This window comes from Panthera onca, chromosome Y (genome assembly GCF_046562875.1).
Source record: "Panthera onca isolate mPanOnc1 chromosome Y, mPanOnc1 haplotype 2, whole genome shotgun sequence".
Taxonomy (NCBI): domain Eukaryota; kingdom Metazoa; phylum Chordata; class Mammalia; order Carnivora; family Felidae; genus Panthera; species Panthera onca.
Window position 1 is genome coordinate 25,369,639 of NC_138358.1, and position 19,571 is coordinate 25,389,209.

The following is a 19,571-nucleotide window of genomic DNA, read 5'->3' on the forward strand; positions in this document are numbered from 1 at the left end:
CAATTCTTTTTTTTTTTAACTTTATTTATTGATTTTGAGAGTATGCATGCAAGCAGGGGAGGTGGAGAGAGAGAGAGAGAGAGAGAGAGAGAGAGAGAATCCTAAGCAAGCTCCATGCTGTCAGCACAGAGCCCAATGTGGGCCTCAATCTCACAAACCATGAGATCATGACCTGAGCAGAAATGAATAGTTGGATGTTTAACCGACGGAGCCACCCAGGCACCCCGACATCTTGCGATTCTTAATACCTGTATTTTCATTTTTCACTGGGTACACAGATGACGTCGCTGGTTCAGGCACCCGGCACCAGCCTGGAACAAGAGGGATATGTGATGCGTGTCAGTCCTTTCCTTCTTTCCTGCTGAGTCTTGGTTTGTGCTGTTCTACCACTCACACCTGATGCCCCAGATGTTTCTGGGCCACCTGTCAGGAGCCCGTTGCCATGGGGACTGTTAGAACCTCAGCCCTTGTGCTCGACACGTCCCCAACAACATGGGCGAATCCTTGTTTGCCCCACTGAACCCCACCAAGGGTGCTCATCTGCATTCCTGCCGCGGAGATGGGGAGGTGAAACAGGCATTTGTGGGGTCTGAGAAGGCCTGACCGACCATGCAGGAGGCACAGACCCTGTCCCTTCAGCACTTTTCAGCAGTGAGGAGCCACGAGCCTTGCTAAGAGTTGGGACCAGTGCACAGAGAAGCCAGTGCCAAGTTCCAGGTACACGACACAGAAATAAAAGTGGTCCAGCCAGGCTACACCCCACAGAGGACGCCTCCTACAGAAAGTGCAGTTGCTGGTGACAGGATCTATCGTTACTCACAGTTCAGAATATACATATTGGCCTTGGAGAGCTGACCTCAGAACACATACCTACGCTATTGTTTCCCTGGGGGAAAATGCTCTGTGAGTTCTAAATCATTCTAAATAGGCGATTTGCAAATCAGTTTTGGGGCCGTAATCCATTTCTGAATAACATACGCCCACCCCACCCCTGCCAAATCTCATGAAATCCTTGACAGGAAACAGTTACTAGTTGAAAGATTCTAGCTTAAATATTCAGTATCTACTGCTGTGTCTTTCCAAACAGAACAGTAGCGATTTGGAGACTGCACGAGAAAAAAGAAAAGAAACATGTAAATGTCAGAAAAGCTCCCAATGCCCAAGTTCTGTTGGAAGAAATGCTAATATTCTAAATGGCGACCTTTTTCGCCTTTTTCAATAGAAGATAACGCGTACCTGCTGTCCCAAGCTGCTGCCGTCGCATTATATATGCAGACCATGTTGCTAGCACATGAAATGTTGTCGCTCCCGTGAGCAACATCGTGGGGACAAATTAGAATCCTCCCAAGCTGCAGGCTGGTCTCCTCTCTAATAACCAGAGGGTTTGCTCCTCTGAAAAATAAGAGTGCAACCTTATTTTTATTTTTTTCAAGTAAAGTCTACCCCCAACATGGGGCTTGAACTCAAGACCCGAAGATCGAGCCACACACTCTACAAACTGAGCCAGCGAGGCGCCCTCCACAGTGCAACCTGAGAAATGATTTTTATGGCATATGACAGAGCATCGTGAATAATTTATTTGCAGCCTGTACGTGCTCATGAATGTAGACTTCCCTGGAGGTGAAATTTTCTAATGACCTGGTCGTCTACAATTAAAATAGCGATTTTACTCAGGTGAAGTCAGTTGAGTCACAGAACATGAAATCTCGCCTCTGTGTTCAGGGTCTTTTCAGACAGTAGAAGTGTTACCTTCTCCTTAACTGTGTCTGGTGTGCAGCTGAAATGTATAGAACTGGGGCGCCTGGGTGGCTCAGTCGGTTAAGCGTCCGACTTCGGCTCAGGTCACGATCTCGCGGTATGCGAGTTCGAGCCCCGCGTCCGGCTCTGTGCTGACAGCTCGGAGCCTGGAGCCTGGAGCCTGTTTCAGATTCTGTGTCTCCCTCTCTCTCTGACCCTCCCCCGTTCATGCTCTGTCTCTCTCTGTCTCAAAAATAAACAAACGTTAAAAAAAAATTTAAAAAAAAGAAATCTATAGAACTTAATCTTTTACAGTGAACATTGTTATTTTTGGAAAAACGTAACATGTTTTACTAATACATCAAGTGTGTTTTGTGTGTGAACACTTACACTTGCGGGCTGTTTCTGTTTCCTCCTCCAGGTTCTCCTGGCTAGCAGCTTCCTGCCCATTTACGCGGGCGTGAAACCAGTGGAGTACAACGGGCAGGTAACCTTCTTATCACTGATGAATCATCAGGATTCCCTGGATTAATACGTTTCCTTTCAAGGATCCAATTCTATCATTATGCTGGTGATTCCAAATCAGTTTATATGATTTTTTTTTTTTTTTTTTTTTTTGTAAATAATTTTGTTTTTAACAGAAAAGAAATCAAGTACGGGAGGCATGGCAGCAAGATGTCGACACTCAGAATGATGGGGATGCCCCTTTTTCCATCTGGTTATAAATTTTATCCCTTTTGTTAAAAGAAAAAAAAAGACTGAAAGAATTTTTAAAACAGTAAACTCCTAGTTACAGCCCCTTCAGGCACAGCTGAGCTGCCAGCTGGGAAAAGCCTCAGGGCTCTGCATGTGACCACCCCCCCCTCCCCCCCCCAGCACCCACTCCTTCCCCTTCCCCAACCCCCACAGGAGCCCCCGGCCAGGCAGCAAGCCCCTCCCCGGCCCTGCACATCCCCTGCAATCCAGGACTGCTCTCTTCGCCTGCCACCCCCCCCCCCACCCCTGCACTCCAGGCAGGAGGGAGGGAGAGAGAGAGGGAGGGAGGGAAAGGTAAGCTAATACCTGCCATCTGCTCTCAGGCGGGGCTGTGGGCCAGCTCCTCTCTGCCTTCTGCAGCCGCTGCAGTAAAGGTTCATTATCCTACCTACCCACCCTCTCTGGCTCCTGCATACAGGCACACCCTGTAGAACAGATACACTGTCTCTCTAACACATGCCAGAGAGCCGTATTTATAAGCAAATACACTAACTACTTAGCACACACCAGAGATAGGCATTTTAAAATCAAAGACAGTATCTATTTCAAACATACCACAGTTACACATTTTATCAAATAAATTATCTACTTAGCACATACCAGAGATAGGCATTTTAAAATCAAAGACAGTATCTATTTCACACATACCAGAGTTAGGCATTTTGTAATCAAATACAGTATCTACTTAGCACACACCAGAGATATGTATTTGTAATCAAATATAGTATCTATTTAACCCATACCAGAGCAATGCATTTTATCATCCAATACAGTATCTACTTAACACATACCAGAGATACATATTTACAATCAAATATAAGCATCTATTTAAAATATACTAGATATATATTTATAATCAAATAGAATATCTATTTAACACATACCAGAAATATGCATTTTATAATCAAATACACTATTTAACATATACCAGAGATATGTATTTATAATCAAATACAGCATCTATTTAACACATACTAGAGATACATATTGTATAATGCAATATAGTGTCTAACACATAGCCAAGATCAGGCACATATTCACAGATGAATAAATGCCATTTGTTTTATTTAGTATATATATACATCATATGCACTTACTCCTAAGTGAGTACATGAAAAATGTTTAATATCTGTCATTCATTCATTCATTCACTCACTCAGGGACTTCGAGGGCCCTGTGCACAGTACCTCTACTCAAGGAATTGGTGATCTCACAACAAAGGCATCGATTTTTGTGATCTCGCAAGCCCTCCTGATTTTCTTGCTTTGAGCATTCTTGGTCTTTCCGGGCCTTTGCCGTGCTTCCTGTACACTTCTGGGCCCAAATTGGTCTGCCCCAGGACCATTGTCTAAAGGGACACACGGGGAGAGAGAGGCACAGAGATGTTAAGTAACCGGAAAAGCCGTGTAGATGCAAAGTTGCAGAGCCTAAGAGGGACAGTTCAGTTCAGCTCTGTTTATTAGCCATAGGCATACAGTCCAAACAGAATGCTAAAACCCTTTTTGTGACTGTTTAGAAACTAAATATACACTGATCTTTTTTTTTTTTTTTTTTAAGAGCAACATAAAATAATTTAAACATCAGTTCATGGAAAGCAGGGTTGGGTTTGTTTTTTTTCCCCTACTGTTGGTACTTTCTCTCAGACCTAACAGGTATTTAGTTCCCAAGGAGTGTGAGCTATGTTGCCATCTAAAACTTTGAGAGGTACTGTACTTTATTGTAATTACTTTAAGTTCAATAGCATTTTCCCTCCTATTATATGATAGGAGTAAAAGTTAATATTTATTTTTAGCTATAAATTTTTATTAAGGTGGTACCAAAATCAATGTTATCTTATAAACTAACTTTATAATGATCTGAAATGTAATGATTTTACTTCAAAGTATGATTGTGGAATATATAATAATGATAGAAGTGGCTAAACATAGAATATACAATAATGATAGAAATGGGCAAAAAAACTCTAAGGTGTCTTAGAGATGACATGTTATGAAAGGGGGGTTGGGGAGTCAAGAGTCCCCAGAATTGCCAATGTGATCAATAATTAAGAGGTAGCAATTGAGCAGGGAGGATGTAGATGTAGAATGTGCTAGAAAGGAGGTGGGAATTTCAGAAAGGGAGGGTGGAAGCAAGCTTACAAGAGCTGGGGCGCCTGGTGGCTCAGGCAGTTAAGTGCCGGACTCTTGGTTTCGGCTCAGCTCACGATCTCACACTTCATGAGTTTGAGCCCTGCATCAGGCTCTGTGCTGACAGTGCAGGGCCTGCTTGGCGTTTTCCCTCTCTCTCTCTCTCTGTCTCTCTCTCCCAAAATAAAATAAATTAAAAAAAAAAAAAAGTTACAATAGAGCTGAGCCCCAGAAGCCAAGGATGCTCTAACGCTATGCTAAACAGTTTCCTGTACAAATACTAGTAAACGTATTATGAATGACGTGCAGGTGATAGAGGCTTCTAGCTTTCTTTCACCGTGAACTTTCCTCTCCTTCCTTATGACAGAATCAGAGTGGTTGGCTGGACATTTCCAGACTTCCATTGTAGCTAGGTGAGGCTCCCATTTAAGTGCTGGCTGGTGAGCTATAAGCTGGATTACTGTGAGACTTACAGGAAGGGAGCTTGTATACCTTTCTTTACTTCCTGCTGCCCAGAACCTAGCTGTGATGACTGGAACTGCAGCAGCCGTTCTGCATCATGAGGTCACCAATCCCACCATGGAGATGGCCACAGAGTGAGCTGGAAAGACGTGCCCTGAACGACTTGGGGAGGCCACCCTTACCAGTCCACTCTCCATTTTCCTTGTAGTGGAAAAAGCAGTACAACTCACGCTGTTATCGTTTTCTATTGGCTGCAACAGAACCCCCTCACCTGTCACGGGGTGACTGCGCTGTATTTTGCAGACGAGGAGAAAGGGAGGTTCAGAGATGTGCATTTGACTTCACAGAGGCCACCTAGCTAGTGAGTGGGCACCTTTCCCAGGATGATCTCCAACGTTTGTGTCTCTGCCGTGTCTCCTGCCCCAGTCTGTCTAGTTTGTTGCCCATTACCCGTGTCTCTGCAAAGTAGACATGTGACACTTACTTAATTTTAAGGTCTCCTGAAAGCATCAGGTTTCCGTTGTGCTTTACTGCTGTCCACAAAGAGGGAGTCCTGAGCACACAGTGAGCGACAGAACCCTCGGAGACCTTGTGCACGTATGCACACACTTACCAACATTCTGGCCTCCTTCCGTGCTCATCACAGATGCTCTTTCAGCCTGAGAGCCTCCCACGGTTTCTGTAGGCTTTGTAGGCCAGCTTGCTTGCTGGAATCTTTCCATTTTCAGCCAAACACAAACTTTGATTTAAATGCAGCATTTGCCAGTGGGTGTGAGCTTTTCCTATGACTTAAATTACAGAAAAAATTCCATCATGCTGAAAGCACGTCTCCTGTTCTAGGTTTTAGTGTTTTTGTGGAAGTCAGGTCTTGATTGGTTGGCGGGATTTGGTTGTTTTTCTGAAGTGACTGAGGTGACAGCAGCAGCAGGGGACAGAGCAGTGCCCTGTGGTGGTGTGGCCTGGTGAATATACCGTGTGGCCCACTTGTGCGTTCTCGCTCGCTCTCTCTCAAAAATAAGCCTTAAAAAAAATTTAAAAAAAAATAAGTTTCATACTTTCGTAAGGCAGATTAACTTAATAGACAGTATAATTCCTTCCTAACCTGTCTAGTAGTTATTTGACGTAGTCTGATGTCTATTTCCTTTTCCTAATTTTTTTTTATTTTTTTAATGTTTATTTTTTTTTTGGCACAGAGAAAGAGAGCATGAGAGGAGGAGAGACAGAGAGAGAGGGAGACACAGAATCCGAAGCAGACTCCAGGCTCTGAGCTATTGGCACAGAGCCCGACGCGGGGGTTCAAGCTCACAAACCTTGAGATCGTGACCTGAGCCCAAGTCGGACACTTAACCAACTGAGCCACCCAGGCTCCCCTTCCCTAATTTTTTTTAAAAGTTATTTGTTTATTTAGAGAGAAAGAGAGGGAGAGAATCACAAGCAGGCTCCACACTGTCAGCACAGAGCCTAATGTAGGGTTTGAACTCACAAACCATGAGATCATGACCTGAGCTAAAGTCGAACTCTTAACTGGATGAGCCACCCAGGAGCCCCTTCCCTAATTTTTTTAAAAGTTATTTGTTTGTTTATTTATTTATTTAGAGAAAAAGAGAGGGAGAGAATCTCAAGTGGGCTCCACACTGTCAGCACAGAGCCTAATGTAGGGTTTGAACTCACAAACCATGAGATCATGACCTGAGCCAAAGTCAGACTCTTAACAGAATGAGCCACCCAGGAGCCCCTTCCCTAATTTTTTTAAAAGTTATTTGTTTGTTTGTTTATTTATTTATTTAGAGAGAAAGAGAGGGAGAGAATCCCAAGCGGGCTCCATGCCGTCAGCACAGAGCCTAATGTAGGGTTTGAACTCACAAACCATGAGATCATGACCTGAGCTGAAGTCAGACTCTTAACTGGATGAGCCACCCAGAAGCCCCTTCCCTAACTTTTTTAAAGTTCTTGTAGGTTTCCTGGCTTCCTCTTCTAAGACCATTTTTAGTACCCTGTTTATGGTAGATAGTCATTAGCCGTTGAATAAATGAATGAAGAACAGAAACATATTGAAGGTCAGACTTGTATTTCTTACTCATGAATCTTCTGTCAGCATATATGGCCTCTGAATGTGCATCCTCAGAAAACGCCACGTTTTCACAATTCTTGACATCAATTTGGAACAAGCATGAGCATTTTCAAGAGGAGGTCTTAACTAACAAGTTGTCTTGTTTGGTTTTTTAAGTGATAGCGTTAGCATTGGCAATGGTCTAATTGCCATTAATCGCTATGAAGACTAATAGGTCATAATAACAGAAGAAGATCATCTCTAGGACTGATGGTATGCACATCACAAGACAAGCTGTAGGGTGTTTTTTTTTTCTTTTTTCTTGCCTGAATTAGAATTCAGGCAATATTTTCACTATGTATTATCTAGAGAAAATTTAACATTGAATTATTCTAGTCTACTGAGCATTTTGTATGGGATATGGATTATTAATTCTTTCATTACGGACATATTTGTGGGAAAGACCGTCATGGAATACTGTTACTACGTATTTGTATATAACTATTACCATAATTCTCCCACGTCTATTTCTTCGTGACTTAGACGTTTCACACAGATAGGTGGTGCAGTCACCAACACAGTCAACAGCAAGTGGTAACTGGCCTGGCGACCGGCCAGATTATGCTTGATGGGAATCTTGATATCAAGTCAGTTATTCCGATGGAGAAGGTCTTACTTAGTTTTCAGCAACATCCTAAAAGTTTTTGCACTGTCGGTTTGAAAAAACATGTTAGTGTTCCAGGGAATATTTTTGAGGTAACATTTATACTGTCACTAGCTAAACAGCTCTAGCATTTTCTGAAAATTAAGTATCTAAAGTCATCATTTTTGAATCAAAAATCAGAAATTCAAAAGTTAAGACAACAATGTACCAATAATCTTTAGTAGAAGTACTTTAGGGTTTTTAACCTCTTCTTAAATTTTTTGTTTTAAGTTGTCTCCCTGTGATTAAGAAAGGATCATAGATCTCTTCCCCCCTCCTGCATTTCTTTATCTCTAATGGGAGGGTCTGACCTACATTTTGGAGAGTGGGTATTTCCTTGTCTTTCTGTCTCTCCCTCCCCTCTGTTTTGAGAATCAAGAACCAAAAGTGTTCAGGGGCACCTGGCTGGCTTAGTTGGTTAAGCATCCGGCTTCGGCTCAGGTCATGATCTCATGGTTTGTGCGTTTAAGCCCCGCATCAGGCTCTGTGCTGACGGCTCAGACCCTGGAGCCTGATTCAGATTCTTTATCTGCCATGCCTCTCTCTCTCTCTCAAATAAGTAAAATAATGCATTAAAAAAAACACAAAACCCAAGAATGTTCTGTGGGACATCACTATCTGTCCTCTATATCATAAAAGAAAATAAGGCATGTGTGCCATAATTCCTTCCCCCGTCCCCATCTCCTGTACCCTGCAGAAATCAATTCTTTTTTTAATTTTTTTTGGATGTTTTTATTTATTTTTGAGACAGAGAGAAAGCACGAACTGGGGAAGAGCAGAGAGAGAGAGGGAGAAAGGAATGGAAGCAGCCTCCGTGCTGACAGCAGAGAGTCTGGGGTGGGGCTCGAACCCCCCAGTGGTGAGATCATGACCTGAGCGGAAGTCGCACACTCAGCCAACTGAGCCCCCCAGGCGCCCCTGCAGAAAACAATTCTGACCCTCCCTGCCTCCCTCAGACACCGCCGCTTTATGGTGTGTGTGAAGGAAGAAGGGAGGTGAGAAGGCCAGCTGCACCCCTTCTGCCCGCGTACCCCGCGGCAGTGCCTGGGAAACACGTTCTGTAAAGCGTTGAGTAGTGAGCGCCCTGGCGTGTGGGGCGTGCAGTGTCTGTTGACCAGCTACTCAGCTTTGCTGTTTTAGTGGAAAAGCAGCACAGCAGTGTGTCCGCGGAAGGGCATGGCTGTCTGCCAATAAAACTTTATTTGCAAAAGCAGCCGCAGTTTGCCAGCCTGTAACTTAGAGTGGCCCTGCAAGCCTCAGTTTCTGCTTCTGTCAAGTGAGGAATCTGACGACACCAGCATGACCTTCCTATGCAACAGCATTTAAACTAAGTAATAGGGGAGACGTTCTACCAACCATTAAGCCCTGCGCTCTGGTACTTAAAATAATTATAGACATCAGCGTTTCATTGCTTCTTCTGACAAAGTGGTTTGTATTCACTTGCTTTTTTAAAATTTATTTTGAGAGAGAGAGAGAGAGAGAGAGAGAGAGAGAGCAGGGGAGGGTCAGAGAGACAGGGACAGAAAGAATCCCAAACAGGCTCCGTGCTGTCAGCATGGAGCCCGAGCAGGGACTGAACTCACCAACTGTGAGATCATGACCTGAGCCAAAATCAAGAGTGGGCTGCCGAACCAACAGAGGCACCCCTGTACTCACCTGCTTTTCGAGCAAGATACACCTGAAGACGATTCAGCCGTGCCTGGAGACTCTCTCCCGGATGGACGTACCACAGTGCCCACCACGCATCCAGGCACACGCTGTGGACATCACCTTCTTACGTTTTTCCCCTTTAGTTACTTCACAAGAAGTGCTCAAATTCCTAAACCCCGGGCGTGTCCTTCCTAGGTTCCCAGGGCACCTCAGCGTGTACCCCAAACTTTGACAAGACCCGACACATGGATGATGGTGACCGTCACCAAAGTCCCTTTATAAGTGATACCAAACCATCATGGGAAGAACAGCACAGGGGTTTTGTTTGTTTGTTTGTTTTATTATTTTTTGTTTTTTCTGTGAAAGATTCTGGAATCATAGAAGCCCACGGCAGTCGTTTGCACCTTACAGAATGCTGGCCGCGAGGTGGGCAGCACGGAACACTTGCAGGAATCGGTAGCAAAGAGCCAAACAATTCATGGACAGCAGTACTTATGATGCAGGCGTTTCAACTAGACCACACTGGATACAAAACATTTCCACTTTTAATTTGGGGCCGAGGAATGTTTACTGCTATTAGTTACTAGCGATTTGGCTGGAATCAGTGTGCCTGAGAGAATGTGCCATTTTGTTCTGGAAAACAGTGGGGAGGTTCCTCAAAAAATTAAAAATAGATCTACCCTATGACCCAGCAACAGCACTGCTAGAAATTTACCCAAGGGATACAGGAGTACTGATGCATAGGGGCACTTGTACCCCAATGTTTATAGGAGCACTCTCAACAATAGCCAAATTATGGAAAGAGCCTAAATGCCCATCAACTGATGAATGGATAAAGAAATTGTGGTTTATATACACAATGGAATACTACGTGGCAATGAGAAAGAATGAAATATGGCCCTTTGTAGCAACATGGATGGAACTGGAGAGTGTTATGCTAAGTGAAATAAGCCATACAGAGAAAGACAGATACCATATGTGTTCACTCTTATGTGGATCCTGAGAAACTTAACAGGAACACATGGGGGAGGGGAAGGAAAAAAAAAAGAGGTTAGAGTGGGAGAGAGCCAAAGCATAAGAGACTCTTAAAAACAGAACAAACTGAGGGCTGATGCGGGGTGGGGGAGGGGACGGTGGGTGATGGGTATTGAGGAGGGCACCTTTTGGGATGAGCACTGGGTGTTGGGTGGAAACCAATTTGACAATAAATTTCATATATTAAAAAAAGAAAGAAAGAACGAAAAGAAAAGAAAGAAACAAGAAAGAAAACAAAGAAAAAGAAAGAAAGGAAGAAAGAAAAAGGAAGGAAGGAAGAGAAAGAAAGAAGAAAGAAAGAAAGAAAGAAGAAAGAAAAAGAAAGAAGAAAGAAAGAAAGAGAAAGAAAGAAAGAAAGGAAGAAGAAAGAAAGAAAGAAGAAAGAAAGCAAGCGAGCGTTTTTGGGGGAATGGTCTAGATCCATTCCCTAGAACACACATGAGCAGCCGGAGGTGCTGCGTCCAGAGTGCCCGAGCTGGCAGGGTCACGGTGAGAGAGGTGCTGGTCTGCTGCACATTCAGTCAAGTCATTAGATAAGCTGTACGTTTCCTATAGTCCTTTATGCAATCAGAATAAGCTAACAAGAGTGAAGCAAATTTGGACAAAGACTTTTCAGTTCCCGGAAACAGCACTCATTAACCCTGTGATACATTAGAACACTTGGCAGTGGGATGAGCCAAATTGCCCTCTTTTCCTTAAATTGAGTGAAGTCACATGAGCTCTCAAGTCCCATGACACAAGGTACATAGTATCGATATCCCTTGATGAAAACTAAGCACAGTTCTACGTCATTGGTCAAATATCCTATTGAGACTATGAAAGATAATTTGGGGAGGTGTTTTTTTTCCCCTCTAGTTGTTAACATATTATAGAAATTGGTATCCATGCCCAAAGCAAAAGAAGAAAAATAAGACAAACAAAAACAAACTCTGAGACAATAAGGCACAGAACCGCATATTTTGGGGCCTTCTCACTGCAAATCTCCCTTTTAAAAATTCTTCCTGCGTGGCTCAGCCACTTAAGCCTCCAACTTTAGCTCAGGCCCTGATCTCATGGTTTATAAGTTCGAGCCCCACATCGGGCTCACTGCTGTGAGCACAGAGCCGGCTTCACATCCTCTGTCTCCCTCTCTTTCTGTCCCAGCCCCTCTCCTGCACACACGCTCTCTCTCTCCCTGTCTCAAAAATAAACATTAAAAAAAAAAAAAACCTGTTTATATAAGCATATATATACACACACAATACACACAAACACATACGAGTATGGGAGTTAAACACAGACAACCACATATGAATGTGTGTCTATATAATGTAATTACATGGTAAGGCATGTGACATTCTTTTAAAAATAATGATATGCAAATCGTGCAGATCGGTTTTCTTTTCATCTTGATCTGCTTCTGTTTTCTGCAACAGCAAAATGCAGTCCCCTCCACTTTTCAACACAGGGTCCACTCGTCACTTACTTGTATGCCCTTTGGGGGAGCTGCTGCTGGCCAAAGCCATTGCAAACAGTGCAGTGCTGATCAGTCACCAGCTTTAGCAATAAAAACAAGTAAAAAACATTTAAAAAAAAGACACCTTAGAACAAAATGAGTGTGTGTTTTAACCAAGTTCAGGACGTTGTCTACCAGCCCTTTCTCCCTCCCTCCTGTGCCTCTACGCTGAGCAGCACAGATATGGTTTCCCTACATGACATTCTCAATGTTCAGGGGAAACTCAGCCTGCAGAATTCTGCGGTGAGGATTCTTCTCCGGGGGCTTGTCAACCATTACCAGATTTTTTTTTTTTTTTTTTTTTTTTTTTGCGCCTATCAACTGAAAGCTATTTCCAATCACAGATATAACTTGGAGATTTTGCACTTCAGCTGTGTGTGTGTGTGCACACACGTTTATTTATTGTTACAGCAGATTATGTCCTCACGTTGGAACAACGGTGGCCTGACACTCTGTGGCTCTGAAATGGACAGCATAATGAGGCACCTGCGTGGCTCAGCTCGTTGAGCACCTGACTTCGGTTCAGGTCATGATCTCACAGTCCCTGAGTTCGAGCCCCGCATCGGACTCTGTGCTCATGGCTCGGAGCCTGGAGCCTGCTTCGGATTCTGTGTCTCCCTCTCTCTCTGCCCCTCCCCTGCTCGTTCTCTGTCTCTTTCACCACACGGTTGTGCGGAAGCCTCTAAAGCTTCTCTTACCTGCTCTGTCCATCCCTCTCCATTAGGCACGGGTCTGAAAGAAAACAAAGAAACCTCTTATGAGTAATGTCTGTTTTGTTTGTTTGTTTGTTTGTTTGTTTGTTTTTAATGTGGTGCTTCTCATTCTTTCTGGCTTTAAAACCACATGTCTTGGGACGCCTGGGTGGCTCCTTCGGTGAAGTGTCCGACTCCTGATTTCAGCTCAGGGCGTGATCTCACGTTTTGTGAGTTCTAGCCACACGTTGGGCTCTGTGCTGACTCTGCGAGGCCTGCTTAGGATTCTCTCTCTCTCTCTCTCTCTCTCTCTCTCTCTCTGTCCGTCCCCTGCTCATGCTCGCTGTCTCTCTCTCAAAATAAATATATAAACAAACAAACTGAAAAAATAAATAAATAAAAACTCACATCTTAAACTCAAGGTGCCACTTTGGAAATAGAAGGATTTCTGGTTGTTCTGGTTATTTTTAAGTTTGCTGCAGGAAATGCCATTGTCTAGTTCTTATAACAAAAATGGAACGTCCCATTTGCTGGTTGGTTATTCAGGATCAACTGTAAACTTGGCTTTCCACTCTGATTAAATAGTGAGCCCCAGTCTTATTACATGTCTTCTCATGCATCCACCGGCATCATAAAAATTTAGGTATGTCGTATTTAAAATAATCTACTAGGGGCACCTGGGTGGCTCAGTCGGTTAGGTGTCTCCCTCTCTCTCTGACCCTCCCCATCTTGCACTCTGTGTCTCTCTCAAAAGTAAACATTTAAAAAAAAATAATCTGAAAGCTTTAATTTTTTTTTAACTTTTAATTTATTTATTTTTGAGAGAGAGACAGAGGGAGCAGGGCAGGGGCAGAGAGACAGGGACAGAGAGAGAATCCCAAGCAGGATCCGCACTGTCAGTGCAGAGCCTGATATGGGGCTTGAACTCACGAACCGTGAGATCATGACCAGAGCTGAAACCACGAACCAGATCCTTAACTGACTGAGCCATTCAGGTGTCCCTCTTCTGAAAGTTTTTAAACAACTGGAGAGGTTTCCTGATTTCTGTCAGCTTCTTGTTCTATGGGTAAATGATCTGTGTAGAAAGATTTAAAAAATCACCCATCGGATTAGTCCCCATAAACAGCAATTTAAGAGCATAGAAGAGGCTTTGATGATATTACAAGGAAGGAGTCCTGTTGAAAAATCTGTGTTTATCTGCTCTACGTGGGACGCGTCTCATGGACGTGTGCTGACATGGGCTGTTTCTTTCCACAGAAGTGGGTGGATGGAGGCCTCACCAACAGCCTTCCCATCCTCCCTGTCGGCCGGACGGTGACCATCTCACCCTTCAGTGGACGACTGGACATCTCCCCGCAGGACAAAGGGCAGTTGAATGTGTACGTTAATGTCGCCAAACAGGACATGATGGTGAGTGATGTGTCCAGTGATATTTGAAGTCACCTGCCTAAGAACTTCCACACGCTTCCAAAATGTTGGAAGCTCGTTGATAATGTTACATACAAAGTGCATGTTCTCAGTAATACGGTTTTTTACTAGTTTCCAATACATGTTATGCATACGGATGTGAGTATGCAGACCTGTCACAATTTACTGTCCGTTTGTGAAAAGTTCTTCTCTCTTCACTTCTTCAGGTCAGTAAACTAGTGGGAGAATTTCAGGGCAAGTTTAAATTAGATCGTTTATTGGTTTAAAAACATGGTGATAATTAAGTGTCGCAAAGAATTGGAGGAAAACTCGACTGAAGAACTTACATATTGACTTCCTTAACCTCGTCTAATCGTTCTCACCCCGAGGTGATATTACACTTAGGAGACAGTGGCGATGCCTGGACACGTTTGCTTCTCACATCTGCTAGGCACTCCTGGCATCCAGGGGGTAGAGGTGAGGACTGGTGCCCAACATCCTGTGATGCGCAGACAGCCCCCACAACGCACAAGTATGTGTCCCCACACGTCACTAGCATCAAGACCGAGAGACCCTCATCTAGCCTGTGGGTGAAGTTAACCTTTCAAGTTGGATTTTTCTCCTACAGACTTTTTAAGCCCCTAATTGTACCTGTGATAAGAAATCTCAGGTTACATGTCCCTGTACTGCAATGTCTCATAGCTTCAATTTGTCTTTCTGTTCTAGCTGTCTGTGGCTAACTTGGTGAGGCTGAACCAAGCCCTTTTCCCACCAAGCAAGAGGAAAATGGAATCTCTGTATCAACATGGCTTTGGTGACGCCATTAAGTTTTTACTTAAAGAAAATTGGTTTGAATAGAAAGCTTCAAAGTTTATAATGCAAAACAGATTTCACGCCTTTTTTTTTTTCTCATGTTTATCCACATGGCTTTTGATGGATGTTTCTAATTAAATCCCTTTTTTAAAAAGCCTGTCATGGGGCGCCTGGGTGGCTTGGTCGGTTAAGCGTCTGACTTCGGCTCAGGTCATGATCTGATCGAACCCCGCGTCGGGCTCTGTGCTAACAGCTCAGAGCCTGGAGCCTGTTTCAGATTCTGTGTCTCCCTCTCTCTCTGCTCCTCCCCTGTTCATGCTCTGTCTCTCTCTGTCTCAAAGATAAATAAACATTAAAAAAAAAAAATTAAAAAAAAAAAAGCCTATCAGGATTCTTGATTACTAGTTTTCGTGTCCTTTGAAAGATTTAGAAGGGTCAGCAATTTGGATAAACCATGGAATGTCGAAACAGGACCACCACCAATGCTGTCTTCCCACACAGAATGTGGCTGCGTGTTTTTGCGGTGAAATACGCGGGCGTTTCTGTGACATGCCAGTGTCACCAGGACTGGAGGAGCAAAGGTTTGCTTCTCACGGGTGGACGTGATTGTGCCTGGTAGAGGGTGGATGGGACACGGTAGCCCAGAAGCCCAGCAGATTTGGACACTAGGTAGGGTTTCCTCGTTCTTCAATAGAGGTTTATTCCATCCCCACCTTCCTCCTTTTAAACCCCAACTCCCCAGCTAACGTGATGATCAGTCTGTCTTGATGCTTCTCGGTTATGAACCCGGAGCTGCCATTAATAATTCTCTGTCTCCTTATCTCTGCATCTCTCAATCTCCTTCTGCCTACATACTGATGTCTCGCTCTCTTGCCCCCTCTGTTCCTGCAAGGCCATACCTCACTGGATGTTTAGCCATCAATGGACTGGATGTATCTACTCTACAAACGTAGATAATATACTACTAAATATGAAGCACCAGTTCAAGCACGTAGCCTAGTAAATAAGAAATAAATCCAAAGTAATCATTCATTTATTATTTCAAGTCATGTTCTACTGATTCTAGGCCTTCTATTGTTTGAGTGGCTACCCTATCACATTGAAGACTTGTCTGTGGGTTTACACTAATTCATGGACACTGTGTGCAATCTTAAATCTGTTTTTATGGGGCTCTGCGAAGCATAAACTCTTAATTACCAAGAGGCAGTTAGAAACAAACCAGCTTCAGTGCATGTTTTAGCTGTTACGCATTTCTTTTACCACTTTAACCCTTTCTTAAAATCAGTTTTATGGCTCTTAAAAGCCCCAGATACACAATTTTTAGCACATAGCACCAACTATTGCTTCTTTTCTTATGAGTTAGGCAGAGACCCGCTACAGAACAGGGATACTCCTTGTAGTACGTGTCTCTTGTTACTTTAGTCTTAGGAGTTAGGCAGAGACCCGCTACAGAACAGCGATACTCCTTGGAGTACGTGTCTCTTGTTACTTTAGAAAACAAGTAGTTCTTAGTCTGTTGTTTTATAAGTGACCTGACGATTTTCAGTTCAATGTCACATCTGTTCATTCACCAGATTTTCCCCTTTTTCATTTTACATGAACATCCCATTCATATGGTATTTCAGTAAATTCTTTCGGATGCCTCCCGGAAGCAAAGACAGATCTTAGCGTGTTAGACTTCTGAGCTATCATCCATACCACTTAGGTCTTGGAGCATGTTGGTGGACAGTACTTTCCTTGAGGAACACAGTGAGATCCCGGACAGATGGGTGTGCAGACCAGTAGCCTTCCACCAGGAGGGAAATGTGGAGGCGGGACACTGTGGAATGTAATTTGTGCGTGCTGGGGTGCCACACAGGGCCCCCATGTGAAGCAGGTCACAGAGCAGGCTCTGTCGTGCCCAGAATGTGCCCTCACGCATCTCTGATGTTTGGAAACCAGGCGCTCCCAGCAGGCCCTGCAACAGGATCGACATCAGTATTGGGAAGGGCTGTGGCACTGGTGTGTGGAAAGTCTGAGGAGACTCTCAGAGCCAGATCCTGATATGTTTGCAGGGTAATTACTGTGATCGTCACCCTGATAAGCCCCCGGTTCCCTGTTGGGGCCAGATTCCTTGTGCCTTTGAATCTGTCATTTAAAATTTCATTAGTCTTTCTGTTCTCTTCAGTAACACTCTTTCCTTTGTAACTATGGGAACCTGCTGTTTCCATTGACAATTAGAGAAACTAGATTTGGGTTTGAAGTTAAATAATACTCTAAAGGAGAAAGCAGCATATTAAAAAAAAAAAAAAAAAAAACTCTGTTACATTCTGGTGTCACAATATTGGGTGTATTGTGTGCATACCAGAAGCTTGTAAAAACACAGCCGTACGGCTCTGGGCATTGAATGATGAGTTTCAACAGACAAGGGCACTTAAAAGTGGCACATTTCAGTTATTCTGCTCTTAAGGTTCTTCTGATGATTAAAACAGGTACATGTATAATTATTTTCCCTTTTTATATTTCTACATATTAATCGTAGAAAGTTTTTGGATCTAGTCCATTAATTTTACAGTTGAGGAACCAATAATTAAGGAAGCTCAGGGTTTTCAGGGTTTTTTTTTTGCCTAAGTCATTGCTACACTATAGCAAAATAAATTCGGAATTTGAAGTAATTACCCACATAAAGCAGGAAGAAAAGCAATCTGTGCAGATCAGAAAAACTGGACAAATTTTTAAACAACAATAATAATTGCTAATGATTAGTAGTAATTACTGATAACTACAAGTAATTATTATTAATTACTATTATTTACAGATTGACAGTTATTATTTGCAGATTGGGCTGAACTCACCACGTAATCACTCAGCTTTGCACTTAACCTCGCCTCTGCTGACACAGGTGAAATATCTCCTTGCTCAGGGCTGATACATATATTTATGTATTCCTCTGAGGATAATGTCTCCTGCACTTGACTGACTTAAAGAGGGGCAAAGATAGGATTCACTCTTTCTGACACCATAGACAGTATTTCTGAACATGCAGTCCTACACTCCTCACAGTAATAGCATATCCGTCTTAATCTGGAAATAGGGTACAGTTACTTGGTCAAAACCTGACGCTTCAGCATACATATGCATGCAGACACGCGTAGGCCTGACATACGGCAGGTCATGGCACGTACATCCTAACTGAGCACAGGTGACGCATTTAGTTACTGAATTTTTCCATTTACTTACTGTGAAGTTTTCACGTACCTACCCTGTTTATAGATACTCTTTAGGGCGCTATAGTCAAATTCATTTTTGTGGGCAGACCAAGTAAAGGGCACATCGGTGTACCATCCACTTATGAAAAGCCACATCGTTCCAGATAGTCCAGAAGCATAGCTCTCTCCTAACCACGTCCCATCAGGTTTGCCGTATGATTTTACAGCAGTGGGCCAGCTCATGGCTGCAGGTAGATCCCTGGCTCGTAGGCTATGGTCCGTAGGCTCAAATGGTTCATGGATTTAGAACTGTGCCCAATCCCATCCTGGAAGGTGCAGGTCAAATGAGAGGCTCTAGCAGTGTGAAAGGGCCAGGATGCTTGAGAGGGGCGCACAGTCAGTGCCTTTCCTTTTGTCACAACGCAAGACATATTGGTATGCACTGCTAGCCAAGGTCACGCCTCCACCGTCACCCCCACCCAACCCGTCACTCGCCTGGGCTCAGAGTAAGTGCTGGTGGGCAGGCTGACGGTGGCACCGCTTCAAACCCAGTAGCTGCTTCAGGAAAGGAGAAAATTTGGCAAAGGAGTGATCGACCCCTGGGCTTGCTCAGATGGGCGATACTTTGGCAATGGGCACACTTCCTGGTGCCCCCCCCAAACTTCCTACTGGCCAGGCTGTGGAGCTGGGAGGGGAAGCTGTACCGACCAGCCCGAAGGAGAAGTATCTAACGGTGCTATCAAACCCAAGGGAGTCCTCACCGTCAGTCCCTCCAAAGGGGTGGGGATCTCTTCCAGTTTGCTATTTCCTATGGCTCCTTCCACTGGCTGAACACGATCATGGCAGTTTTATCATCCACACCAAGGTGTCTTAGGCCCTTTGGGATGCTATAACAAAACACCGGAGGCTGGGTGCTCATAGACTACAGGACTTTACTTCTTACACTCATGGAAGCTACAAGCCAAGATCAAGACGCTGGCACATTCAGTGTCTTCCGGGAACGTGCTTCCTGGTTCGCACACGGCCGTCTTCTCCCTGTGTCCCCCCAAGGCAGACGGGGTGAGGGAGCTCTCTGGGGTCTCTTTTATGACTGCCCTTCAGTCTGGACCGTTTGTGTCAGTCTTTCTTTGACTTCGTGGCACGGGGAGTGTCAGTGGGAGTGTGGAAGGTTACAGGTCTGTTTCTATATTACTTTCGTCAGGCTGCTGTAGCCAATATCACAAACTGGGTCGTTGCAAACAGCAGGAACTTACCCGTTCACAGTTCAGGAGGCCAGAAGTCCAAAAACCAAGGTGTAGGCCATGTTGGTTGTTCCTGGAGGCTCTGAAGACAAATATGCTCCCTTCCTCTCTCCCACTTTCTGGTGGCTGATGGCCGGTCTTCGGCATTTCTGGCCTTTGGTCTCATCCCTTCACCATCTTGTCTTCACATGGGCTTCTTCCCTGTGCAAGTGTCTG

General features: G+C 44.0%; 1 protein-coding gene across 5 annotated transcripts in view; it reads left to right on the top strand.

The window, feature by feature from the left end:
• Positions 1 to 15,015, top strand: part of LOC145714897 (patatin-like phospholipase domain-containing protein 4) — a 30,980-nt gene extending 15,965 nt beyond the window's left edge. For 4 of the 5 annotated variants that reach the window (XM_081794426.1, XM_081794430.1, XM_081794429.1 and 1 more), the window contains exons 5-7: positions 2,159 to 2,224; positions 13,964 to 14,116; positions 14,840 to 15,015. In XM_081794426.1, coding sequence (XP_081650552.1) covers positions 2,159 to 2,224; positions 13,964 to 14,116; positions 14,840 to 14,971 — 351 coding nt within the window. In that variant the 3' untranslated portion in view covers positions 14,972 to 15,015. The remainder of the gene's footprint in view (positions 1 to 2,158; positions 2,225 to 13,963; positions 14,117 to 14,839) is intronic. The other variant, XM_081794427.1, reaches the window with a different exon arrangement.
• Positions 15,016 to 19,571: the final 4,556 nt, after the last annotated feature.